Source organism: Epinephelus moara, chromosome 17 (assembly GCF_006386435.1).
Source record: "Epinephelus moara isolate mb chromosome 17, YSFRI_EMoa_1.0, whole genome shotgun sequence".
Taxonomy (NCBI): Eukaryota; Metazoa; Chordata; class Actinopteri; order Perciformes; family Serranidae; genus Epinephelus; species Epinephelus moara.
In genome coordinates this window covers 20,233,551-20,255,248 of record NC_065522.1, presented here as the reverse complement: position 1 = coordinate 20,255,248, position 21,698 = coordinate 20,233,551, and the positions used below count along the sequence as shown (strand labels likewise).

Here is a 21,698-nt window from a genome sequence, read left to right as displayed (position 1 = left end):
GCTAGCAAATAGCGACTATAAACTCCCTGCGCTCCTTGTATGTTATCAACTAGTGTTTGAGTGGCACTTCAAGACGTTATGTTTCTGCACAAAACATGGATCAGAACCCAAAGTCTCGACCACCTGGATGCCTTTATTTTCATGCTCTTGATATGTGGGTTAAAGTAACTGTAATCTCATATTACCAGTTATTGCATTTGTGCTGTGGTGCAGCTTGTGTGGTCTCTGTGAACTATACCGCCATGTACTGAGTTGCAATCACAGTGATGAATGACTGATTTAAAGGGTTTTTCAACCTGGATCCTATTTTCCTAAGTTTTTGTGTCTAAGGGACCAATGGTAACAAAATTTTGTGAAGTTGGTCCAGTATTTACAGGCTGAAATGTAACCACTTGGGGCATATGCACCATCAATTGATGTCCACTAAAAGTGCTTGTTTTTGCGACTGATGGGCTCCAGTTATCATTTTTTAGTGTCCGACAACATTATAGGATCCCTATAGGGGTCAACCTGTTTATTAAAGAGTAAGATCCATTTTGTTTGACCAGAAAGAGCCCTGAAATCGCCATCGCCAAACCCACCAGACTCCATATAAAAAAAACAGTAATTTTATCATCGTAAAACACACTTCATTTAAAGCTGACAGAAACCAAATAAAACTCACAACAGTCATCTTGCCTCGTCTTTCCACTTTTCTAACAATCGCCAACTGTGGTTTGGTTGAAATAAACTCTTAATCCATCCGGTTAGATATGAAAACATGCAGGTTCTATACATGCTAAAATTGCTGTTTTTTTAAATGGAGTCTGGTGTGTTTGGGTATACTGATTTCGAGGCTGTTTCTGGTCTATTTCTGTAGGGATCCTTTCCATAATATTGCCAGACACTTACAGTAACAATCTGAGCCTGCCAGTGGCAAAAACACACACCTTTAGTGGACATAAATTGATGGTATGCGTATGCCACAGTGGATACACTGCAGTCTGTTTCACTGCTGCCAGCTGCAGCGCTCTCACTCAGTCCTGAACCAATTGTTTACCCCATTCATCACTCAGACACGAAACACTTCAGCATCCCTAATTATGATAATAATTGACTCATTCCAATATCAACATAGAACCTGTTTTCCAACATATTATCTCCCTTAATATGTTTTGTGTATGATATGTTTGATTCCTCAGCAAGAGGTGCAGTGCACAAAGTTGTAAAGCTTCTTGGCTGAACATTTTATCATTGTGTATCACTACAGCTGGTTTTAAAGTGTGTGAAAGAGATTGGAGATGTGAAATGCAGAGCTGAACCATTAATAGCTCACTACATCAAACGTCTTTTAATTGTCTGACTGACCTTGAGGTAGGAGAGAATTGAGTCGGTGTAAATAAAGCCGAAATGACTGTTAAATTACGTAAAGTTCATTTGAATATAGAAATAAACATTTGCCAAACAGTTACGGCATCAGGAATGTTGAAGATGTGAGAGATTAGGATCTACCTGCTCAAGTTGTGCGTCACTGGCATCCCTTTACCCAGTGTACTGTTTCAGTTACACCTATATTAACATAGTGTGACAGAGCATTTTAAAAGGCACATTAAACAGAAAACATTAAACCCACAGCCAGGACACATCTCACAGTGCCTTACCTTAGGTGTGGCACAGTCCTTTGGGTTTAAGGGAGTGTGGATAATGAGTGTAATCAAAACAGCATCAAGGAGTGTGTAAATAAACTGAGCAGCAGTTTGAACAAACACACCAGACGCGGGGAATAACCTGGTTCTTCTGGTCCTTCTTGCCACGTTTCTTGGCCAGGTGTGTGTTGAGTCAGTGCTTTTACCCAGGATGCAAAACCTATCAAATGATGCAACAGTCAGTGAGATTCGATAAAAACTGCAAAACTGAGAAACTGCTCTGTTTTTTATGTAACTGAACCAAGTAGTGACAAACATTGGGCTTCATGCAGCAACATTCTCTTAAAATTCCTCTTATATTTTCTCTCAATTTTCAGTTCAGAGTAAAAACAAGAGAAGTCAACAACAAACGTTCTTAACCATCCAAACCTGCTCTTGCCAAGGCGTGTTGAATGACAAATCTCACTTGATTCTAAGTAACCTATCAGCATAGCAAACCTACTAAACTCTATATAAGGGCAGGTGTTGCACTGTATCCAAATACTCTGGCACATACCCAAGATCTGGAGAGGTGCCACCAAAAAAGGCTGCAAGAAGTAGTGCTAAATAAACTTAAACAAAGTAAACATGATTTTCCAGAGTGGCAGAAAGACGTTACAGGAACATTAAAAACCCCGTGATGGCAAAACATTTGCAGTGTCAGCAGCAAGCGTGGAGGAAGTATTCAGATCCTCATGAGAAACACTAAAGCGGGATTTAAACTTGTGCGGCAGGCCCCACGCCGTAGCCTACACATGTGGCCTACACCATTGTGAGCATTTATACTTGTGCTTTGGTGTGTCTGTTGCTCTGCACTTACACCTCCAAAACACTAGTTGGCGGTGGAGGTTTCTGTGAAGTGCTGTAAAGTTTAGTTGATTCAAAACACACATTAAACATGACTAGAGACAATTCCAAACTTTGAAAAATATCACTATAACTCGCAGCATTCACAGACACACTTGCCTTTATCTGGACACATTTTCCCCACAAATATAACATGCTAATGTTGTTAGCACAAGCCTATGGCATTTTACATTGTATAGATTAGCCTAGCAGCTAGCGGACTTTTCCTTTACTCAAATGTAGCCAGGGACAACAGCAACATTTAACAAAGGTAACGTTACAAAATTTGACTCCATTACAACTCACAAGGTTCACTGACAAAACAACTGTCTTATACTAAACACGTTTTCAAAACAAATATAACATGCTAACGTTATTAGCACAAGCCTATGGCATTTTACATTGTATAAATTAGCCTAGCAGCTAGTGGACTTTTCCTCTACTCATATGAAGCCAGGCACAACAGCAACATTTAACAAAGGGAACGTTACAAAATTCGGCTCCATTACAACTCACAAGGTTCACTGACAAAACAACTGTCTTATACTAAACATGTTTTCAAAACAAATATAACATGTTAACTATATTAGCACAAGCATGTGGCATTTTACATTGTATAAATTAGCCTAGCAACAAGCGGAAATTTCCTCTGCTCATATGAAGCCAGGATAAATCACACACAAGACTTAAAATGCTATTTTTGTGGAGGCTTTATTGTCTTCACAATTTATTGTTTCTTGTCTGTGAAATTCAAGTAAATTAAAGTTTTGTTTCCACTGAGGGAAATGGTTTCAGCTTACAGAAAAAGACAGGAGGTCTGCGTCACCACGACGTGTAGTTACATTTCTGGGGAGGTGCACGTCAGGCTAATGTATAGGGTACGGCGTAGGCTCTGCGTCGCCTTATTGTATTGTCACCTGATAGTTCAGATTCAGGAACTAGTGAGGAAGACAAAGGTCGGTGACGGCAGCAGTAAAATTTGAGTTGCAGCTCTCATGAGGAGGCAGAGGAGGGAACAGACCAGGGTGAGTGAGGGAAGATGTTTAGGTTGATGCTTAGGTGGTTTCACTGTACATACTGTACTGTGTGGGTGTGTCTGCAACAATATCTGATGTGTTGTAGTGATGCAGGTTACTATATGAGAGGAGGGAAGGAACCATACCTCTATCTCTCTCTCTTTTTCTAACACACACACACACACACACACACACACACACACACACACACACACACAGGAGATAGTGTAAAATTACAGAGAAATTGACAGGATGTTTTAGAGGTTCAAAACATTCTGCATGTGAATAACTATTGTTCAGTTGTTTTTTTAACATTATTAAAACTTTGTGTGCAAAGCATGAAACAGAGAAGTGAATTAATTGGTTGGAACATGACATAATTAATAAAGGAGGGGGAGGGGGGGGGGTTTAAACAAAATCTTTGTTACTTGTAAAAGTTCTGCATTGAAAATGTAACTTATATAAAAGTATTGTAAAGTAAACAGGGAAACGTATTTAAGTATTAAAAGTAAAAGTACTCACGCAGAAAAGTGTAAATAAATTTCATAAACCCAAATAATTAACATATTAAAAAGAGAAAGCAACAACTTCTCATATTTAAGAGGCTGCAACTAAGAAATGTTTTTGCATGAAAAAAGTCTTAAACAATTATAAAAATAGTTGCCAACTAATTTTCTAATCAACCAACTAATCATTTCAGCTGCACTTGCATATTTTCATATGCGCAACAATCTCATCATATCATATCAAATAATTGTAGTGGAGTAAAGAGTACAGTACTGAAGTGTAGTGGAGTACAAGTAGAATGTGGCATGAGATTAAAATAATCAAGTAAAGTAAAAGTACCTCAAATTTTTACTTAAGTACTTGAGTAAATGTAATTAGTTACATTCCACCACTGGTCAGCAAAGGGAAGCACAGTAACTGAAATTATTGTAATTGGGCTCAGTGGAAGTATGGTAGTCCTTTTTTAGCCCTGAAATTTAATAATCCAAGCATTATAATATTAACATAATAATGATTGGATTATATGAAATACATGTATTTCTTCATGTCCCTCAAATTCAAAACTTATGTTTCCTTGCCATGGACAACAGTGTGTGGTCTGTGAAAACAAGATGTTTTTCTTTTATCAGGAACAGTGCTCTTCTCACTCATAAAATTGTATTCATTATTTATTTATTTATTTATTTATTATTATTATTATGATTATTATCATCATCATTATCATCATTATTATTATTATTATTATTATTATTATTATTATTATTATTATGATTATTATCATCATTATTATTATTTTAAATAAGAACAAGTTGTGGATATGAACAAAAATAAGTGTGAATTTTTGTTCATATTGTTTCTTGCATGAAGCCGAATATCTAAGAGATTCAATCAAGAGGTACACTGTAAAAAATGATTCGTAGGTTTAGTGGATAACACTTAAAATACGCAAGTTTTTCATCATAAAAAATTATGTTTGTTTTATTAACTTTTTTTAATCAGTTGACAGAACTGAAGCTGGTCAAAATAAAAAAAACACTTTGACATTTTTGAGTAGGATAGAAATTAAAATAAATAAAACAGCTTGACCACTAAATATCAATACAAAAAAATATTCAATTGATTTAACTTAATTAAGTTTTTCGAGGTCAAAGCAAATCATGTTGGTTGCACTTAACTAATCAGGTTTGTCAGATTATAAAAGACTCCATAAGGCCAGAGTTGTGACTACTTGAAAAGATGCATGCAAATTGTTACCTAATTTTTTTAATTGAACGAGTGGATTCTTTTTAGAGCGTAGGTGTTTGCCTCCATCTATTGTAGTATGAATTATATATTAATAACTTGATAAGGAGGTCTCCTAACAGGCTTGGCAGGCATGTTCTTTAGTCGATAGTCGACCACCTCCCTCTGCTCCAAGCTCCTTTTTCTCCTCTACTTTCCATTATTGCAACATCACACAATAAACACAAGGAGGTGCTGTTGAACTATTAAAAAATGGACTCCTTCCTCTGCTTATTACAGCAGTCTAAATAAAAACCACAATGAATGTAGCAGCAAATGGTGTGTGACAATTATGGGGCAAAAAAGCAATAAAAGACATTAGAAAGGGTGAGTAATGGAAACTTGAGCCTGAAATGTGACTTTATGTTTGTGTAAATGGACAAAGTAGGTCTTCATATAAACATTCCCCCACTGCAGGTGTAATGGATAGTTTACATAGGTATTATTAAAAATATTCTATGTGAGGTTTCAAAATGACAGCTTTTGTGCCAAGTTGGTGAGTTTCAGGAAATTTCTCCTCCATTGTAGCAACTCAAAGTGAGCTATTCCATTGTTTTAAAGGGCACCATAACTCACGGTGGGTTTGTCACTGATGGTTCACATGGAATCAAACACTGAAACGTTTGATTTAGATGCTGCATGATGTAAATTGTATCCTCTGACACTTTTAATCCCATAATACTGCGCCGTGTTTCCTGTCTTAAATCAGACTACTGGGGATTGACCTGAGAGGACTCTTGAATTTACGAATCAAGACTGACTAACAAATTCTTGGCAAATAACTTTAAAGAGGCTCCCCACATGACCTTCAGTTTGTTTTTCATGGCATGCACTACTTAGCAAGTGAAAACAGAGCTTTTATTTCTTATGTGACTCCAGGGGAACTGTGTGAGGCCTGAAAAAGTAGCCCCTGATAATGTTTCGGTTCGGAATCGGCACATTTTCTTGGAGTAAATTGTCTGATGTGCTGTCTGTCCAACACATTGTCACTCTGACCTCGTCACATATCGATGTTTGGTCATGGACCTTCCACGTCCAGATACAACATGAAAGGTACCAGGGTGTGTTGGTTGTTGACGTTCTGGGACACCGTGTCTGCCTGTTACATGTATTGTCTTCTTTCAAAATACACTTCCGTTTTCACAGGGAATTTACCCTTTACATACAGTCTCTTTCAAAATAAATGCACTTCAACAACTAACGCATTTGGTTAGATTCAGAATAAGAGAACAGGGTTTGGCTTTAGAATCTTACAGGGCTCGAACACCTTTCTCCCGGGTGAAAGCTGGTGTATGTTGGACCCATCCACCACCCCTAACTTGCACTTTTGCTGCCTTAACTTGTACAGCCGTGTTTCCCCCTGACGCCCCCAAGCATCGTTAAACTTTAACGGTGACCAGCCGCGTATCTTGCTGAAGTTAAATGACGGCTTTTTTCACCAGTGTCTGACGCAGAAAGTCACTGCCCAAGCACCGGATTTTGAGAACTTGTGCCATGGTTAAGCCTCTTTTGAAACAAAATAATTTAGACGCCTTGTAACTTAGCAACTACAGACCAGTGTCCAATCTGCCATTTTTAAGTACAATTTCAGAGAAGCTTGTTTTTAATCAGTTAAATGATTTTATGGTCTCCCACAATATTTGGTCAAATATGGACATACTGCAGTGATGGCCAAATGAGGCCTCGTGAACCACTGTCTTTTTTTTCTGAAGCCACCAGATGGCGCTGTCTGTTCAACAAAGGTTTGAAAGCACACTTCATTGCAAGTCCTTCAGCCATTATCTTTACGCCAAGTGCGCCATCTGGTGGGGTCAGAAAATAAAGACAGTGGTTCATGAGGCTTCATTTGGCCATCACTACATACTAGTTCTACTCAATGTTACTGCAGCCTTTGACACAGTCGACCACTCAATTCTTTTAGCTAGACTTCACAATCTGGTTGGCCTCTCTGGCACTGTTTTTAACTGGTTTAAATGTTATCTTTCTGACAGAGAATTTTATGTAACAATGGACGAATGTTCATCACAAATCTATAAAATGGATTGTGGCTGTAATAAGCACCGTGACAACCAACCCCGGTCTCCCCTACATTCAGTGAAGCGCATTATGAGGAGTCCACACTCAAAGTTTTGGACTTGCAACTTGACTCGAGACTTCCCTGTCCTCACTAGGAATGATTTAGGACTTAAGTCCCACCTCTGCAATCTGGCGTGTGTTTTTTCCCTGTGGTGTAACAATTAGAAAGGCTCTCTGCCATTATGGGACTTTTTTGCAGATACACGAAACACGTGCAGACCCATTTTTAGCTTCTATTATTTAAGTGTTCTCAGTGATTGCACCAACTCTTTTTCATCAAATTAAGCTCAATTACAACCAGACTTAATTACCTTCCGAAAAAAAAAAGTGTAATTTGACACAATAAAACATCAGAGGTTTGTTTTTGCAATTACTCCTGGGTGGGGTAACGGCCTTTTTTCATTGTCTATTCATTTAAGTGACTCTGGGGGGATAAATGGAAAGTTTGAGTGCAGAGAGGGACTGTAGTGCTCTTGTTAGGTGAGAGGACGGGAGGGAAGGAGGGGAGGAGGGAAGGAGGGGAGGAGGGGAGGAGGGGAGGTGGGAGTGTGTGTGGGACTGCCGGGCAGACGGAGAAGGGGAGGAAAAAAAATGCAGCTTGGACATTCCCAGGCTGGGAAACATAGAGGAGAGTGAGAGGGGAAGAGAGGAGGACTGTTTTCACGCGCTGAAATCTTACATAAAGAAGAAGAAGAAGAAGAAGGGGGAAAAGGCTCGAGGAGGGTAATGGAGGCTGTTTGATAAGAAGTGAGAGGAGAAAGTTTTTGCGGAGAATGTGGAGAGGAAGCAAATGCAGGAAAGGAGCTGAGGACTATGTAGGAATTCCTGACTGAAGTCATGGTAAGTCCCAGTTTGTAAAACTATGGAGGGCTGAAGTTTGTCCTCAACTTTGTTTTCATTTTTTGATCCCTGAAAGTCTGATACCACAATGTTTTCTGTTTCTGCATGACTTTAAAAGTTTACAAGTTGTACTTTTTAAGGATTTTCATACACTTAACACAAGCAGACCTCCACATTAACTCAAAACAGCACCCCTTTTTTACCCATGTATTCCACTTTAATCATTCTCATAAACGCATGCTTTTGATTTAGGAAGAAGTTGAAGTCAGCACTTATAACTCCCAGCATGCAAAGTTGTCAAATCCCAAATGGCAGCAAATCATAATGACATGATTTAAACAGTGTGACGTTGGTGATGACTTTTGTGGTTGGCTTGCAGAGGCAATCAAGGGCTCTCTGTTGCCGTCTCCAGGGATTTGTGTTTACCATCCCCACCCACTCATGGTCTGATCAGTGACACACAGAGGCAGAGGGTAGACAGAGGGATGAGTCAGTCAGACACATGCACACATCTGTGGAGGTAAACTGAATCAAGAGAGATATTAGGAGATTAACAGAAAGAGATTTGGATCATATTCCCTCTTCTGTGCGTCGGGCAGGGTGGAGCAGATTCGCAGGGAGGGGAAGAGAGAAAGCAGCGGCGAGGGAGAGCTGGAGTGGGAAAGAGTGGAATAAAAGAGGAGGGTAGGGTTACTTTTTATTTTAGGAGACTTGGACGGCAGTGACGGTGGTTTCGGTGATGCCGCATTTTCCACATTGGACCTGAGAAAAGGGAAAAAAAAGGAGAGAAAGGGGGGAACAAGGGATGGCATGGACTGTAGGGGAGGAAGAACATGTGCAGTACAGTTTCATCTTCCTCTTTGAGCGGTTGGGAAAGTTCAGCGTGGAAAACAGTAACCGATGGACACACAGGAAAACATAGTTACACCAAAGTCGAGAAAGGGAACACTTCCTGTGACACCAGGCTCACAGCAGTAAATTCAATACCTGTATGTGCGATTAACGACCGTCCAAACATGTGTCCAAAAAGTACTTAACACATGAGGAATGTGTGAAATATCGCTCAAGGACAAACATGGCAGCTAACACATACACGTAGGTGTTAAATGCATCATACAGCACAGTGACACACACAGAAATCTTTGCCAAGGATATGTGGCGGAGGGTGTTTCCATTCCCTCCGTCTGGTCAGCTCTGATTTTGAAACTCTAATGGGACGCATCAGACAGTCCTCTGGTCTCAAGGCCAGGCGGGGGGAAAAAGTCTGATGAAAGTTATTGCAATTGATTCTCTGTGTTTGTTTTAACCTGCTCAGAGTACCAGGCGGGCAGTGATAACGGCAGTAGAACAATCCAGTTAGGGTCAGTGACGTTGTCAATCACAGGGATCTGAGCTTCCTGCGATTGTCAGGACTCTCTGACATAAACAGTGCATGCAGGCCGAGGATGGATACTTTTCAACGCAGCGATTTTACAAGCCGTATCATTGGCATCTTTATTGGGCATCCAAGCAGTATTCTTGTTTTTAAATTGCCTTTCATTGTGGTGTTTATCTTCTTTGGCTCTGCGGTTTAGAATATAGCCTTGTCTAACAAAAATGCAGGAGTCTCTGTCTGTCTGTCCATCAGTTTTCTCTGCAACCGTTCATCTGATCGACTTCACACATGGTGGGTGTATTGCTGAGGATCCAAGGAAGTGCATTATTGAATACGAGCTCTACAGATCTACAAGACATATTTATTAGTATGTAGTGTTGTCAAGAATATTGATTCTGAATATTTGAAACAGCTTCAATACTCATTTTAGGCAGTATCAATACTCCAATACCAGCTGCTCTTTCTTATTGTTAATGTTTACTACAGTCATTCTGTTGCATGTAACCAAGAAAAGAAATCATTCTCATGTTATGGCCTTATTATAAAAAATTAGGCCCTTAATGTCAGTTTTCCCCTTGAATGTAACAGATTTTCATATATGTAGCTAGCTGCCAGCACGCTAACATCCTGCTAAGCCTAGTACAGCCTAAACCACACGCAACTAAGATTGCAAGCTGATATCCTGCTTAGCTTAGAACAACATGAGCGGGGGTGAGCGGGTCCATGTCATTGGTTCGACAGCCCATTGGTTCAACATCCCATTAGTCCGACTGTCCGCGGTGCTGAACGGCTCGCGGTGGGCGTATGGTGCGCCACGACCGGCTTGAGGCGAAGCAGGCTCACGGCTTATGTGTTTGTCACTTTCTTTTTCATTTTAACCCACACCATGATCTTTTCCTGACCCTAACCAAGTGGTTTTTGTGCCTAAACCTAACGAGACCTTAACCACAGGGCATCATGATGATTTCAGAACGGACTTCGGAACAATGAGTTTAATATGGTCGGAATAATGGGATGTCGAACCAATGGGCTGTCGGACCAATGGGCAATTCCCGGGTGAGCAAGTTAGCAGGCTAGCATCCTGTTTAGCCTAGCAAAGCCTAAACCACAGGCAACTAAGCTAGCAAGCTGACATCCTGCTTAGCTTAGCACAACCTGAGTTAGGGTCAGCAAGTTAGCAGGCTAACGTCATGCTTAGCCTAGTAAAGCCTACACTAGTGTCGGCAAAGACAGCATCCTGCTTAGCCTAGCAAAGCCTAAACTAGGGTCAGCAAAGCTAGCATCCTACTTAACCTTGCAAAGCCTAAATACCAGGCAATTAGGCTCGCAAGCTAGCATCTGCTCAGCCTAGCAAAGCTTTAACTAGAATCAGTTAAGCTAGCAAGCTAACATCCTGCTTAGCTAGCAAAGCCTAAACTAGAATCAGTTAAGCTAGCAAGCTAACATCCTGCTTAGCCTAGCAAAGCCTAAACTAGGGTCAGCAAAGCTAGCATCCTGCTTAGCCTTGCAAAGCCTCAACACCAGGCAACTAGGCTAGCAAGCTAACATCCTGCTTAGCCTAGCAAAGCCTTAACTAAGGTTGGCTAAGGTAGTGGGCTAGCATCCTGCTTAGTCTAGCAAAGCCTAAACCACAGGCACCTGAGCTAGTAAGCTAGCATCTGCTCAGCCTAGCAAAGCCTAAACTAGAATCAGTTGAGCTAGCAAGCTAACATCCTGCTTAGCCTTGCAAAGCCTAAACTAGGTTGCCTCAGGAAATGTCACACACCATGAAGACCAATAACACCAATAAATGTGACAAAACACCATGCTCATTTGTCACAGACAATAAAAAAGACAATGAAGTGTGAAATCTCATCTGCTGTGAACCCCTTTCCTCTGTTCAGCTACAGACTGTAGCACTTAAGCAGTCAAAGGTAATCTGTAAAGAAGCTGTTTGACCTACTGTAGGTCAGGTTAGATTATACAGGAAGATTTAGGAAAGGAAATCACTCTCAGGCCTCTCCTCTTTCTTCCTCTTCATCCTCTTTTCCCTTTGTCTGCCCTGCCTCATTCTCTTTCCTGTCTCCCCCTCCTCTTTTCTGTTCCCTCTTTCCTTCTGTCGGCATCTTTCTCATTTTTGCTCCTAATCATGTCGTCTTGTCTCCGAGCTCCTTTCTGCTCCAGCTCTCTTCCTCTCTTTCTCCGTTCCTTCATGTACTGTATGGGCCTACATCTGGTTTCTATCATGGTTGCTGCTGCTCTTGTTTCCCATCGATCTCTCCCACCGGTCAGCCTCCTCCTCCTCCTTTTCTTTCCTCTTTTCCTTTTTCTGTCTGAACCCGGTCTCTGTAGGGCTGTCTGGTTCTCTCAACGTCTCCCTGTCACTCTGTCTCTTTTTCAATCTGTTTCTCTATTCACTCACACTTCAATAAGCCGAGCTGACATGAAGGACAGTTCAAGTGCTATATTCCAGAACCACTCCAGTTCCCACTTTATTGCTTTATCCTTGTCTTCTCAATTTTGTTTCATCTAACTTATTTTTTCTAGACATCCTTTCTCTTTTTTTTCTTTTGGTTTTCTGTCTGTGCCAGGCATCTGTGTGAAAGACCACTTCTGCTTCCTCCGTTTCAGTCTGCGTAGAGAGGAGAAAGACAGGAAGTCTGACTCAAGAATGACATACCCTGATTCTGTACTGTGTGTCCGTATTTGACACAAACAGGAGGACGCACATTCATGGATACTGATTGTCTGCACGGACACTCCACGTGCTGTATGAAAGCTCAAACACACACTTTTCCGGTAACTCTTTTCTTGTGAGTAAGACGTCATCCACCGGATTATGACCGGTAGATTTGAAGACAGGACATTTGTCTTTGCAGTTGCTGACCATGTTGAACCAGTCAGCTGGTGAAACTGCGCTCAACCTGATAGGTGATGTACCGATTAGTAGGCAAAAACAAGGAACAACCCTTTGTCATAGGGCATTTTAGGGTTGGTTGTCTCAGGGTCTCCTTACTACCTTTTCCAGATGTTTTGACTCACCAGTGAATGGAGTTTGCTAAGTAGTCATGACGATAGCTCAGTAGTAATCATGCGATCTTAGTATGGAACTTCGGTCATGTGATAACTTCTTGGAATTTCCCTAAATTTATATATTTCTAAAAATATCATGCCACCCATATCCTGTGAAAACCACATCTCCAAAACATCAACTTGTCATGAGCCCAGAAAAACTTGTTCTTGTTTTCAGCTTTGTGACAATGTATTTTTAGCTACTCCAAGAGGTTTCTAGTTGTCTAACTTAAGAAACAGGAAATTTTTCTCAACCTATAAAGGACCACTTGATCTTTATATTATTTCGAAACATTACCAGATTTGGATGATTTTCTGTAGGCAGTCTACCTTCTGCTCAAGTTATTAATGTTCAAGTATCTCAGGGTCTTGTTCACGAGTGAGGGTGGAATGGATCGGTAGTTTGGTGCGCCGGACCATTGTGGTGAGGAGGGAACTCAGCCAGAAGGCAAAGCTTTCGATTTACTGGTCCATCAACATCTCAACCCACACCGCTCTGGGTAGTGACAGAAAGAATGAGACTGCAGATACAAGTGGCTGAAATGAGTTTCCTCCATGGGGTGGCTGGGCTCAGCCTTAGAGATAGGGCAAGGTAGCTTGGACATCGAGAGGGAGCTCGGAGTAGAGTCGCTGGGTGTGTCGCTTTGCGTTGAAAGGGGTAAGTTGAGGTGGTTCGGGCATCTGATCAGGATGCCTCCTGGGTGCCTCCCGTTAGAGGTGTTTCAGGCACGTCCCACTGGTAGTAGGCCCCGGGGCAGACCCAGAACATGTTGGAGGGACTATATATCTCATCTGTCCTGGGAACGCCTTGGGGTCCCCCAGGAGGAGCTGGAAAGTGTTGCTGGGGAGAGGGACGTCTGGGGTACTTTGCTTGGACTGCTGCCTCTGTGACCCGGCCCCGCATAGCGGATGAAAATGGATGGATGAATGGATGGATTAGGGATGCCCAGATCAATTGGCTAGTGATTGTTATCGGCCAAGATTCAGTAAAAATATACCATTAAGAAATCGGACTCAAGCCCAGTTCAGTCAAAGAGTTGAGACGAGATGAAACTGTCTTAGAACGTTGCAGGAAAAGTTGCAGCGGTATGAACTGGCCTTTCTCATCTCGACTCATGCAGGCTGATGGTGTCACCTGCAACTCAGCTTGTCAAGTCGCCAGTGGCAGGTTTTGGAACATAAGGAAGATCACCTGTTTCAACAGCCAATCAGCTTGTAACCAAGTCAGCTGGTCAAGTCAGCTACAAACTGTCAGCAGACAGTGTGTTCACGCATTCTCTTACATCAGCCCTCCGTCCCAGCCGGAGTCCATCTCATTTGCATTCCTGCAGCTGTTGACACGTATGTCCCTCCTTGGCCCTCACTTTGTGGTGTTGTTGGACGATGGGCCATTGCTGCTGTTTGCTGTATGTAGATTTGTTCCACACATATTCTCATTGACTGATTAATTGATGCCAGTTATTGAAATTATTGTGTCGTATTTATTATGAATACAGTGCATCTGAGGCTGTGATCAATGGAAGTACATAGAGTTGTTGCTATAGAGAAGATCCACCATCTGTGGCATTGGAGTGAACTGGCAGGTTTTCAGAATGTTGCAGACCGGTGCATTGCAAGTTATGGCAAGTTTCAACTCGTCTTGTTTCAGATCATTGGTCTGAACTGGACTTAATGCTCTGGTCACTGTACTCAGTAGGTACCTAGGTAGGTTTTGCCAATACCTCAGTACAACTACAGTCCCTCTGCCTGCCCCACATCCACACATCCTCACACTGACTGCCTTTGCATGGTGCAAGAGGAGGTGGAGAGAGATCTGTATTTCAGTTGTGCTTGTAGATTTACTGTAGGCTACTTGTTGCATTACCCCTTGAAATTTCTTTGTAGTACTATGTTGATTGAATGGACATAGCAAAAGCTTGTTGACAGAATAAAACAACAACAACATTCAGACTGACTTTGTAGTTCTTTACTTCTTACTGTACAGTCACTGAACACTTAAAGTAGAGAGGTTTCAATACCATTTTTTCTTTCGTTATACTAATGACGATACCTTAACTTGTGTATCGGTCAATACAGAGTGCCAATCCAATACCATTGTGCAAAAATAAAAAAACAATCAATACACAAAAAACAGTTGTATACTACCATAGAACTTTCTTTTATTGTATTTGACTGTCAGTCATAAAAAATAAAATTTTAGAAGTAAACTACAGTTCTTTTAAAAAACAGCAGCCACAGTTTAGTAGCAAGCGACACCAGTGCCACCCCACAAAAACTAAAGCCTCTTTACTGGTGGGACTTTCTAGTGTAAAATATTGCCAAATTGCTGACATTTTGCTAACGTTACACTATTTATGGAAAATCAGTTCTTTGTCAAGGCTTTAAAACAGTTGTTGCCAGTGGCTGCACAGTGCAACCTTCTGTCTAGGGTACTGGTTTAGAGCAGCGAAAAAGAATTGATTTCCAGGACAACCGCTGTTTTATCCTTTGAAGTTTATTATTGAATAATATGGTATTGGATCGGTGTAACGAATTGTGTACTCAGCATTTTTAGGCCGTATTGGAGGCATTTCTGGTACTGTCATTGGTACTGGAAGTCTAAACTATAGCCAAGGTTATGCTACCAACCAGGTGGAGATTCCAGTACCCTACAAAGCAGTCAACCTGACCTATAACACTGCTATACCTGTCGCTAACAAAACAAAAAAGCAATTGGTATCGGCTGACTTACAGACTAGACTTACAATCTTGTTTGCTTGCTTTTGTTTGTTTGATTGTCCTTTAACATTTTCATATTTTCTTAATGTGTCTGTACACTTTCTCCCAGAATGATGACGTGCGTTTTCAAACACATGCCCTAAGAATAAGTCTTAACAAACCAGAATTCTCATGCACTCCTCTGGTAAAAGTTATTCTTAGCCTTCTGTGCCTAAAATGAACTGTCATGCGTCTTGTTGAGCTCCGGACTCAGATCTGTTCTTCATTATCTCTCCCGTTTGGTTTCATTTGGTGATAATGTGCGTACAGCTATTCCTCCAAAGGACTTTGGAGACTGCGCTGGAAAATCTTACGAAAACAAAGCCTCTATTCAAGATTCATCGCATCACATTACTACATACGTGCAGATTTGTCCAAAGTGACCTAAAATACGTAAGACACCTGAGTGCTTTAGCGCCAGATATCTGATTGAAGAGTAACTAAGTTAAACGTATAGTCCCTTAAAGAAGAGGCACCTGGTTTTTATGTGAGAGGCTCCTGCTGGAAGGAAATCTAATTTACAAATTTCATCAGGGCTGCTTTGTTTCATGTGCATGTATGGGTCTGTGGTCATAAAGAAGAGTGACTAATTGCATTAGATGCATGGGTGCTGTTAGCTATAGGTAGACAGGAGCGAAGCATGAATCAACCCCTGCACCTAGACAAAACACACGGCAGAGCTGACAGCATTACCCGGACTGTACTGGAAAATAAATGTTCACATTCATTTTTACAACAATTTTGTGGTTTGGAGGAAAAAAAGCAGCCTCGTTTTTTTCCCTTCCCTCTATTAGACACCATTCCTTGTGTATTTGAGTAATTGTGCTTCCAGATTGGAATTCCATTCTTTGGATTTCAGCAGTGGAATATCCTGTTGTACGGTACAGGCATGCAAACACAGAGTGAATGCTGAGGAAATAAAACGGGGGACACGGTGCTGGTGGCACACAATCGTACATCACACATCCAAACCAAATATTGTTGCAGCTTGTCACTGACTAAGCTACACGGAGTTCAGCTATCTGCCAGTCTCAATAGGAGCAACAATGTTAAATAACATGATGCTAATAAGTATAGAAAATAGTTTTCAGATAGCTCTCCAAACCTGAGTGGCTCATTTGTACAAACACTTAAGTAATGAATGAGTGGTACATTGAGCTGTGTTCTCTGGCACAAGCCGCATATTTGATCCCAAGGGGCTCTATTGAGCCAGTTGGGCTCAGATTGCAGAGTTGTTCCCATTCAGCTTGTGTTGAAAGTACAGAAGCATTACACAAAATTATATTGGCATTCGCAGTCAGTCTGGTTATACATAAAGAGCTGTGTCTCTGAGAAAACACACCAAAAGACATTAGAGAGTGTCCACTGTCATGTTTGATTTTTTTTTTTTTTTTTTTGCTTTAATATAGTGTTGTGTTGAATTAACTCGAGTCTTGTGGGATGCTTTTAAAGGGCTTTAGTCAAAGAGGAAGTTCCTGCTGGCTTGCCTTGCAATCCCCCTGAACCCCCTGCTGCGCTTTTACTAGACTCAATATGTTCTGTCAGTGAGCCAGAAGGCTGCTTAAACCTCTTTTACAACCGCTACACCTACTACAGCATGCCCTCTGACAGACTGCTGTTTACCATAGTCACTGCACTGAGACACCTCCTCCTGAATACATGATGTCATCATCATTTTTATCAATGAACAGAAGCCTTTTGAATATAACACAGGGTTTGTGTCCTCTTATAGTAGTTAGAGTATAGATAGTGTATGTTACCTAGGACTTTAAAGGAACAATTCACCCCCAAGTCAAAAATACATGTTTTTCCTCTAACCTGGAGAGCTATTTATCAGTCTAGATTGTTTTGGTGTGAGTTGTGAGTGTCGGAGAAATCAGCCAAAGAGATGTCTGCCTTCTCTCCAATATAATGGAACTACGTGGCACTCAGCTTGTGGTGCTCAAAGTGCCAAAAAAAAAAAAAAAATACATTTGAAAAACTCAACAGCAATGTCTCTTTCCAGAAATCATGACCTCGTTACTCAAGATAATCCACAGACCTTGTTGTGAGCAGTTTCATGTAGGAACTGTTTTATTCTGCCAAACTACACCTGCCAACTGTATGACTGTGCAGAAGGAAGAGTGCATCTACTCATGTGAGCTCAGGCTGCAGCTAACAATTATTTTCATTGTTGATTTACATGTCTGGAATCCCGACTAAGAATTTTCCTAGTCGACCTAGTCATCATTTCGGGCCATTAGTCGACTAGTCGCCTGTATGTTTATGATATTAATGTAATTATTAAATTATATATTTTGGGCGGGGCAACACAATGGTTTGAGTTGAAGGTGTGAGAAAGAATAGTATCAGTAACATTGTTAACACTGTGCTACATAACAGAGAAATACAAAACCGTACTAATGAACCTTCATTAATATAGGCCTACATTTTATCTACAAGTGCACGTCACACACTGAGCGAGCCGCCTGTTAATGACGCTGTGGGCTAATGGGCATGTAGCTACTTCCATGTTTCAGATGATACGTCATGTTTGTAGTCGACCAATGAAGATGAGTTTACATATCACCTTGGGTTCGTCCTTCACCTTCTCAAAATGATCCCACACTTTGGATTTCCTGCCCGACATGTTATTAACGAGCCTGTGGAATAACCGCAGGTACCAGCCCTGGAAATTAACGTGACTCCTGTCTGACTGCTGAGCGTGGCCACTTCCTGTGTCTGTCCTTTCAAATTAAATTCACACATGGTCCAGTCATATAGGTTTTGATTTATTTTGCGACTAAGCGACCAATGAAAGGTCGACTAATGACCTTTCTGTTCGACTAACGTTTGGTATACTATTCGGGGGCAGCCCTAATCTTTGTCAGTATTGACAGTATTGACAATCACACCTTCAGGATTCTAAATACACTGGTATACCATAATACCTTGTTACCACCCAAGTCTACTGACGGGTTTTTCAAACATATTTTTGGGGGCTTTGAGCACCACAAGCTGAGTGCCATCTAGTTCCATTATATTCAAGATAAGGCAGACATCTCTACAGCTGATATCTCCAACACTCGGCAAGTCACACCAAAACAATCTAGATAAAAAGCGCTACAGGTAAGAGGAAAATAAGGTGTGTTTTTGAAAATAAGAGAAAAGCTTTTATTGTAGTGATAAAAATTTAACTTGTTCCAGTAGTGAGGTGCTTTGTTCTGGCTTGCTTTAGCAAACGGACTCTTAAAAAGGTTAATTACTTGGAAACTTGTGCGACATGCCAACCTTCTGGCAAAGTTTTCACTTGTTTTAAGATAAATAAGAACGATCTGGACACTTACAATTACGTCTTTTTAATAAGAGCTTTTTATGTGTGGCCTCCAAAAAGTTTTGTTTACTAAAAAGCCAACGGACTAACATGACCCTTGGAGCTGCTTGGCTTCTGGAAATCTGTGTTCAGCAACATTTATGGAAGTTCTGTCAGTTGTGTTTTTTTCCAAGTTGCCTTATATGCTCCCGTCCAAAATTTCTCTTGTTACTATGGAAAAATAAAGCAGCATGAATCTGAGCCCGGCGGTGCCACTGTGTTGTCGGTGCCATGAGGGCTGAAGTCACAGTTGAAAAATTTGCTCCGCAGCCAAGAGGGTGGATAGGAAACAGAACCTAACATCGACTGTGAGTGACCCTGAGCAACCTCGGTGGAGCAGGTCTCCAACCAGACGTATACTGTAGATCTGATGTGGTGTTTTCAAGTGTCTTGCTCTGTTAATAAGTCTCAGACTTTCTCCTCCTTAGCTTTCAGTCCCCTTGTGACTTTGTTTTCTGCTCCACCCTGCAACTTCTTGCTCTTTTCTGCACTTGAATTTTCCACTTTACCTAACTTGCGAATAAGTCGATTGTTTGAACCTTAAATATCCGATTTGTTAAATTCATTTTGTCAGGGTGTTTGAGCCAAAGTTGCGTAAGTTGGAAAACAGTACTCTCTTGCTTGTAACACTCATTCTGTCCTCCTCCGCGGCTAACCTCAAACCCTCTGTGTACACAAAACAACCCCAAAGAATGATTTTCAATACGGCTGAACTTAGGTCTTCTTCCATAAAACCCCCGCACCACCACCAGCTCATTCCCTCCTGGCCCCTCTCGCGCTAGCCGCTCTTTTCTTTTTCCGTACACTCTGTTCTCCCATTCTGGGTTTTCTCCCATCGCTTTCCATCCATCCCCTCGCTCGCTGCAGTCACTCAGGACAATATGCCGTCTGTTGAAGAGAATCCCTACGTAATTGTTGTCAGATGACATTCAGAGAGTCGGATGGAGGTGAAACAAAGAAAGTTGGGAGAGGAGATGAGAAAAAAAGAGAGAGCGGGGAGCGAACTGAGGAAGAGAAGCAGATGGGAGGTTTGAGAGGAAGGGAGGGAGGGAGAAAAGAGAAGTTGGAAAAGAGAGAGAAAAAAGTTGCCATGCCAACCGTTCATGTAGAAAAATAAACACCGCATGTGTTGCGTGCTCTGCTCCGTCACCCTCCACCTCACGGGCCGGCCCCTGTGTTACGATGTGTGTGTGAATGCATGTATGCAGTGTGTGCAGGGAGCTCACATGTTGCAGTGGTTTCTTTTGTTCTGGGGGTGCTTGCATAGACAGGGCCTTGGAGGAAATGTGTGACGCTCCCCAGACCATACAACAGGAAGTTGAAAGTAGAATATGTGTGTATATTTGTCCGTGTGTGTGTGTGTCAGCAAAAAGCGAGACAACCCGGCTGCTAAACACAAACACAGACATTAGAGTTGATTCAGTGTCCGGTTATGGATTAACCCTTTCTTACCACCCTCAGGGCTCGGAGGCAATGGAGGATTGTGTGCAGGGGGCGCTCTCGTCGCTTTATCCTCCTTTTGAGAGCACAGCGCCGCCCCTCCTCTCCCAGGTACATCCCGCAGTGATGCGCACACACACACACCCACACACACACACACACACACACACACACACACCCACTCCTTTATTCCTGTCTCACGTCTTTACAGCAATAAACAGGGGAATATAAATAATGCAGATTCAATTAAATGATAAGGCGATGTTGGAGTATTTGGGGACGGCGATGTTATGTGCAGATAACGTTGCATTTGGGGACGGCGATGTTATGTGCAGATAACGTTGCATTTCCTGAGATATAAACTGCTGCTGGAAACGTCACTTCAAAATAAAAACTTTGTGCTGGAAATTCACTGTTCACTATTGTTCAAGAAATAATCATGATAAACCCCTTTATTGTCATTTTAAGACCATTTAATGCTACTGATATAATGATAATATATTAGCACAATAATGCAAGTACACCCTTTCAAAGAGCCATAAACTTTTAATTCTGAAGAATATTCAAACTTCAAAATTGAAAAAAGTGTGAAACTTTTTTTTTTAAATATTCTAAAAATAAATAAAACGTAAATGAATAAAATGGACTCTTGGGCTCTGTTAACAAAAATTGCACTTGAAGGTTCAGTGTATGGGATTAAGGGGACATACTGGCAGAAATGTAATGTAATAAGTGTGTTTTCTTTTGTGTATAATCACCCGAAAATAAGAATTGTTGTGTTTTTGTTGCCTTAGAATGAGCCGTCAATATCTGCATAGAAAGCAGGTCTTAATTTATTGAGATTGCCATGTTGCACCGCCATGTTTCTACAGTAGCCCAGAATGGACAAACCAAACACTGGGTCTTGATAGGGCTAGCTATTTTTCTTCATGGTTAGCAGTCCCTCCATGACTAGCAGAACAGCATTGGAAAAACATTGAATTATAACGTGAAACTGCTTTATTCAGTGTTTTTACCGGTTTAAATAACTGGGTCCGTTTGTGCTGGAGAGGAAGACACCTCTGTGAGTAATTCGGCTCCTGGTAAAAACCTCCTGAATGTCTGGTTCTTAAGTTATTACAGCAAAAAAGGTGAGCACACATTATCAAGTGCTGGGCTAGTGGCCTGTCTCCAACATGCCAAACAGCATTTGAAAAACACTGATTTGTAACATGAAACTGATTTATGCAGTGTTTGAACTTGTTTAAATAACTTGGTCTATTTGTGTTGGAGAGGAAGAGACCTCTGTGAGTAATTCGGCTCCTAGTACCAACATCCTGAACGTTTGGGTCTTAAGTTATCAGAGCACAAAATTGAGCACACATTATCAAGTGCTGGGCTAATGGCCTTTCTAACACATGCCAAACATCATCTGAGAAACACTGATTTGTAACATGAAACTACTTTTTATCAGTGTTTTTATTGGTTTTAATTACCAGGAAGAGACCTTAGCG

At 41.2% G+C, this 21,698-nt stretch overlaps 1 protein-coding gene across 2 annotated transcripts in view; it reads left to right on the top strand.

Annotated features, from left to right (window-relative positions):
- Nucleotides 1–8,013: 8,013 nt before the first annotated feature.
- Nucleotides 8,014–21,698, top strand: part of arhgef40 (Rho guanine nucleotide exchange factor (GEF) 40) — a 68,402-nt gene continuing 54,717 nt past the window's right edge. For both annotated transcript variants that reach the window (XM_050067722.1, XM_050067721.1), the window contains exons 1-2: nt 8,014–8,230; nt 20,227–20,316. In XM_050067722.1, coding sequence (XP_049923679.1) covers nt 8,228–8,230; nt 20,227–20,316 — 93 coding nt within the window. In that variant the 5' untranslated portion in view covers nt 8,014–8,227. The remainder of the gene's footprint in view (nt 8,231–20,226; nt 20,317–21,698) is intronic.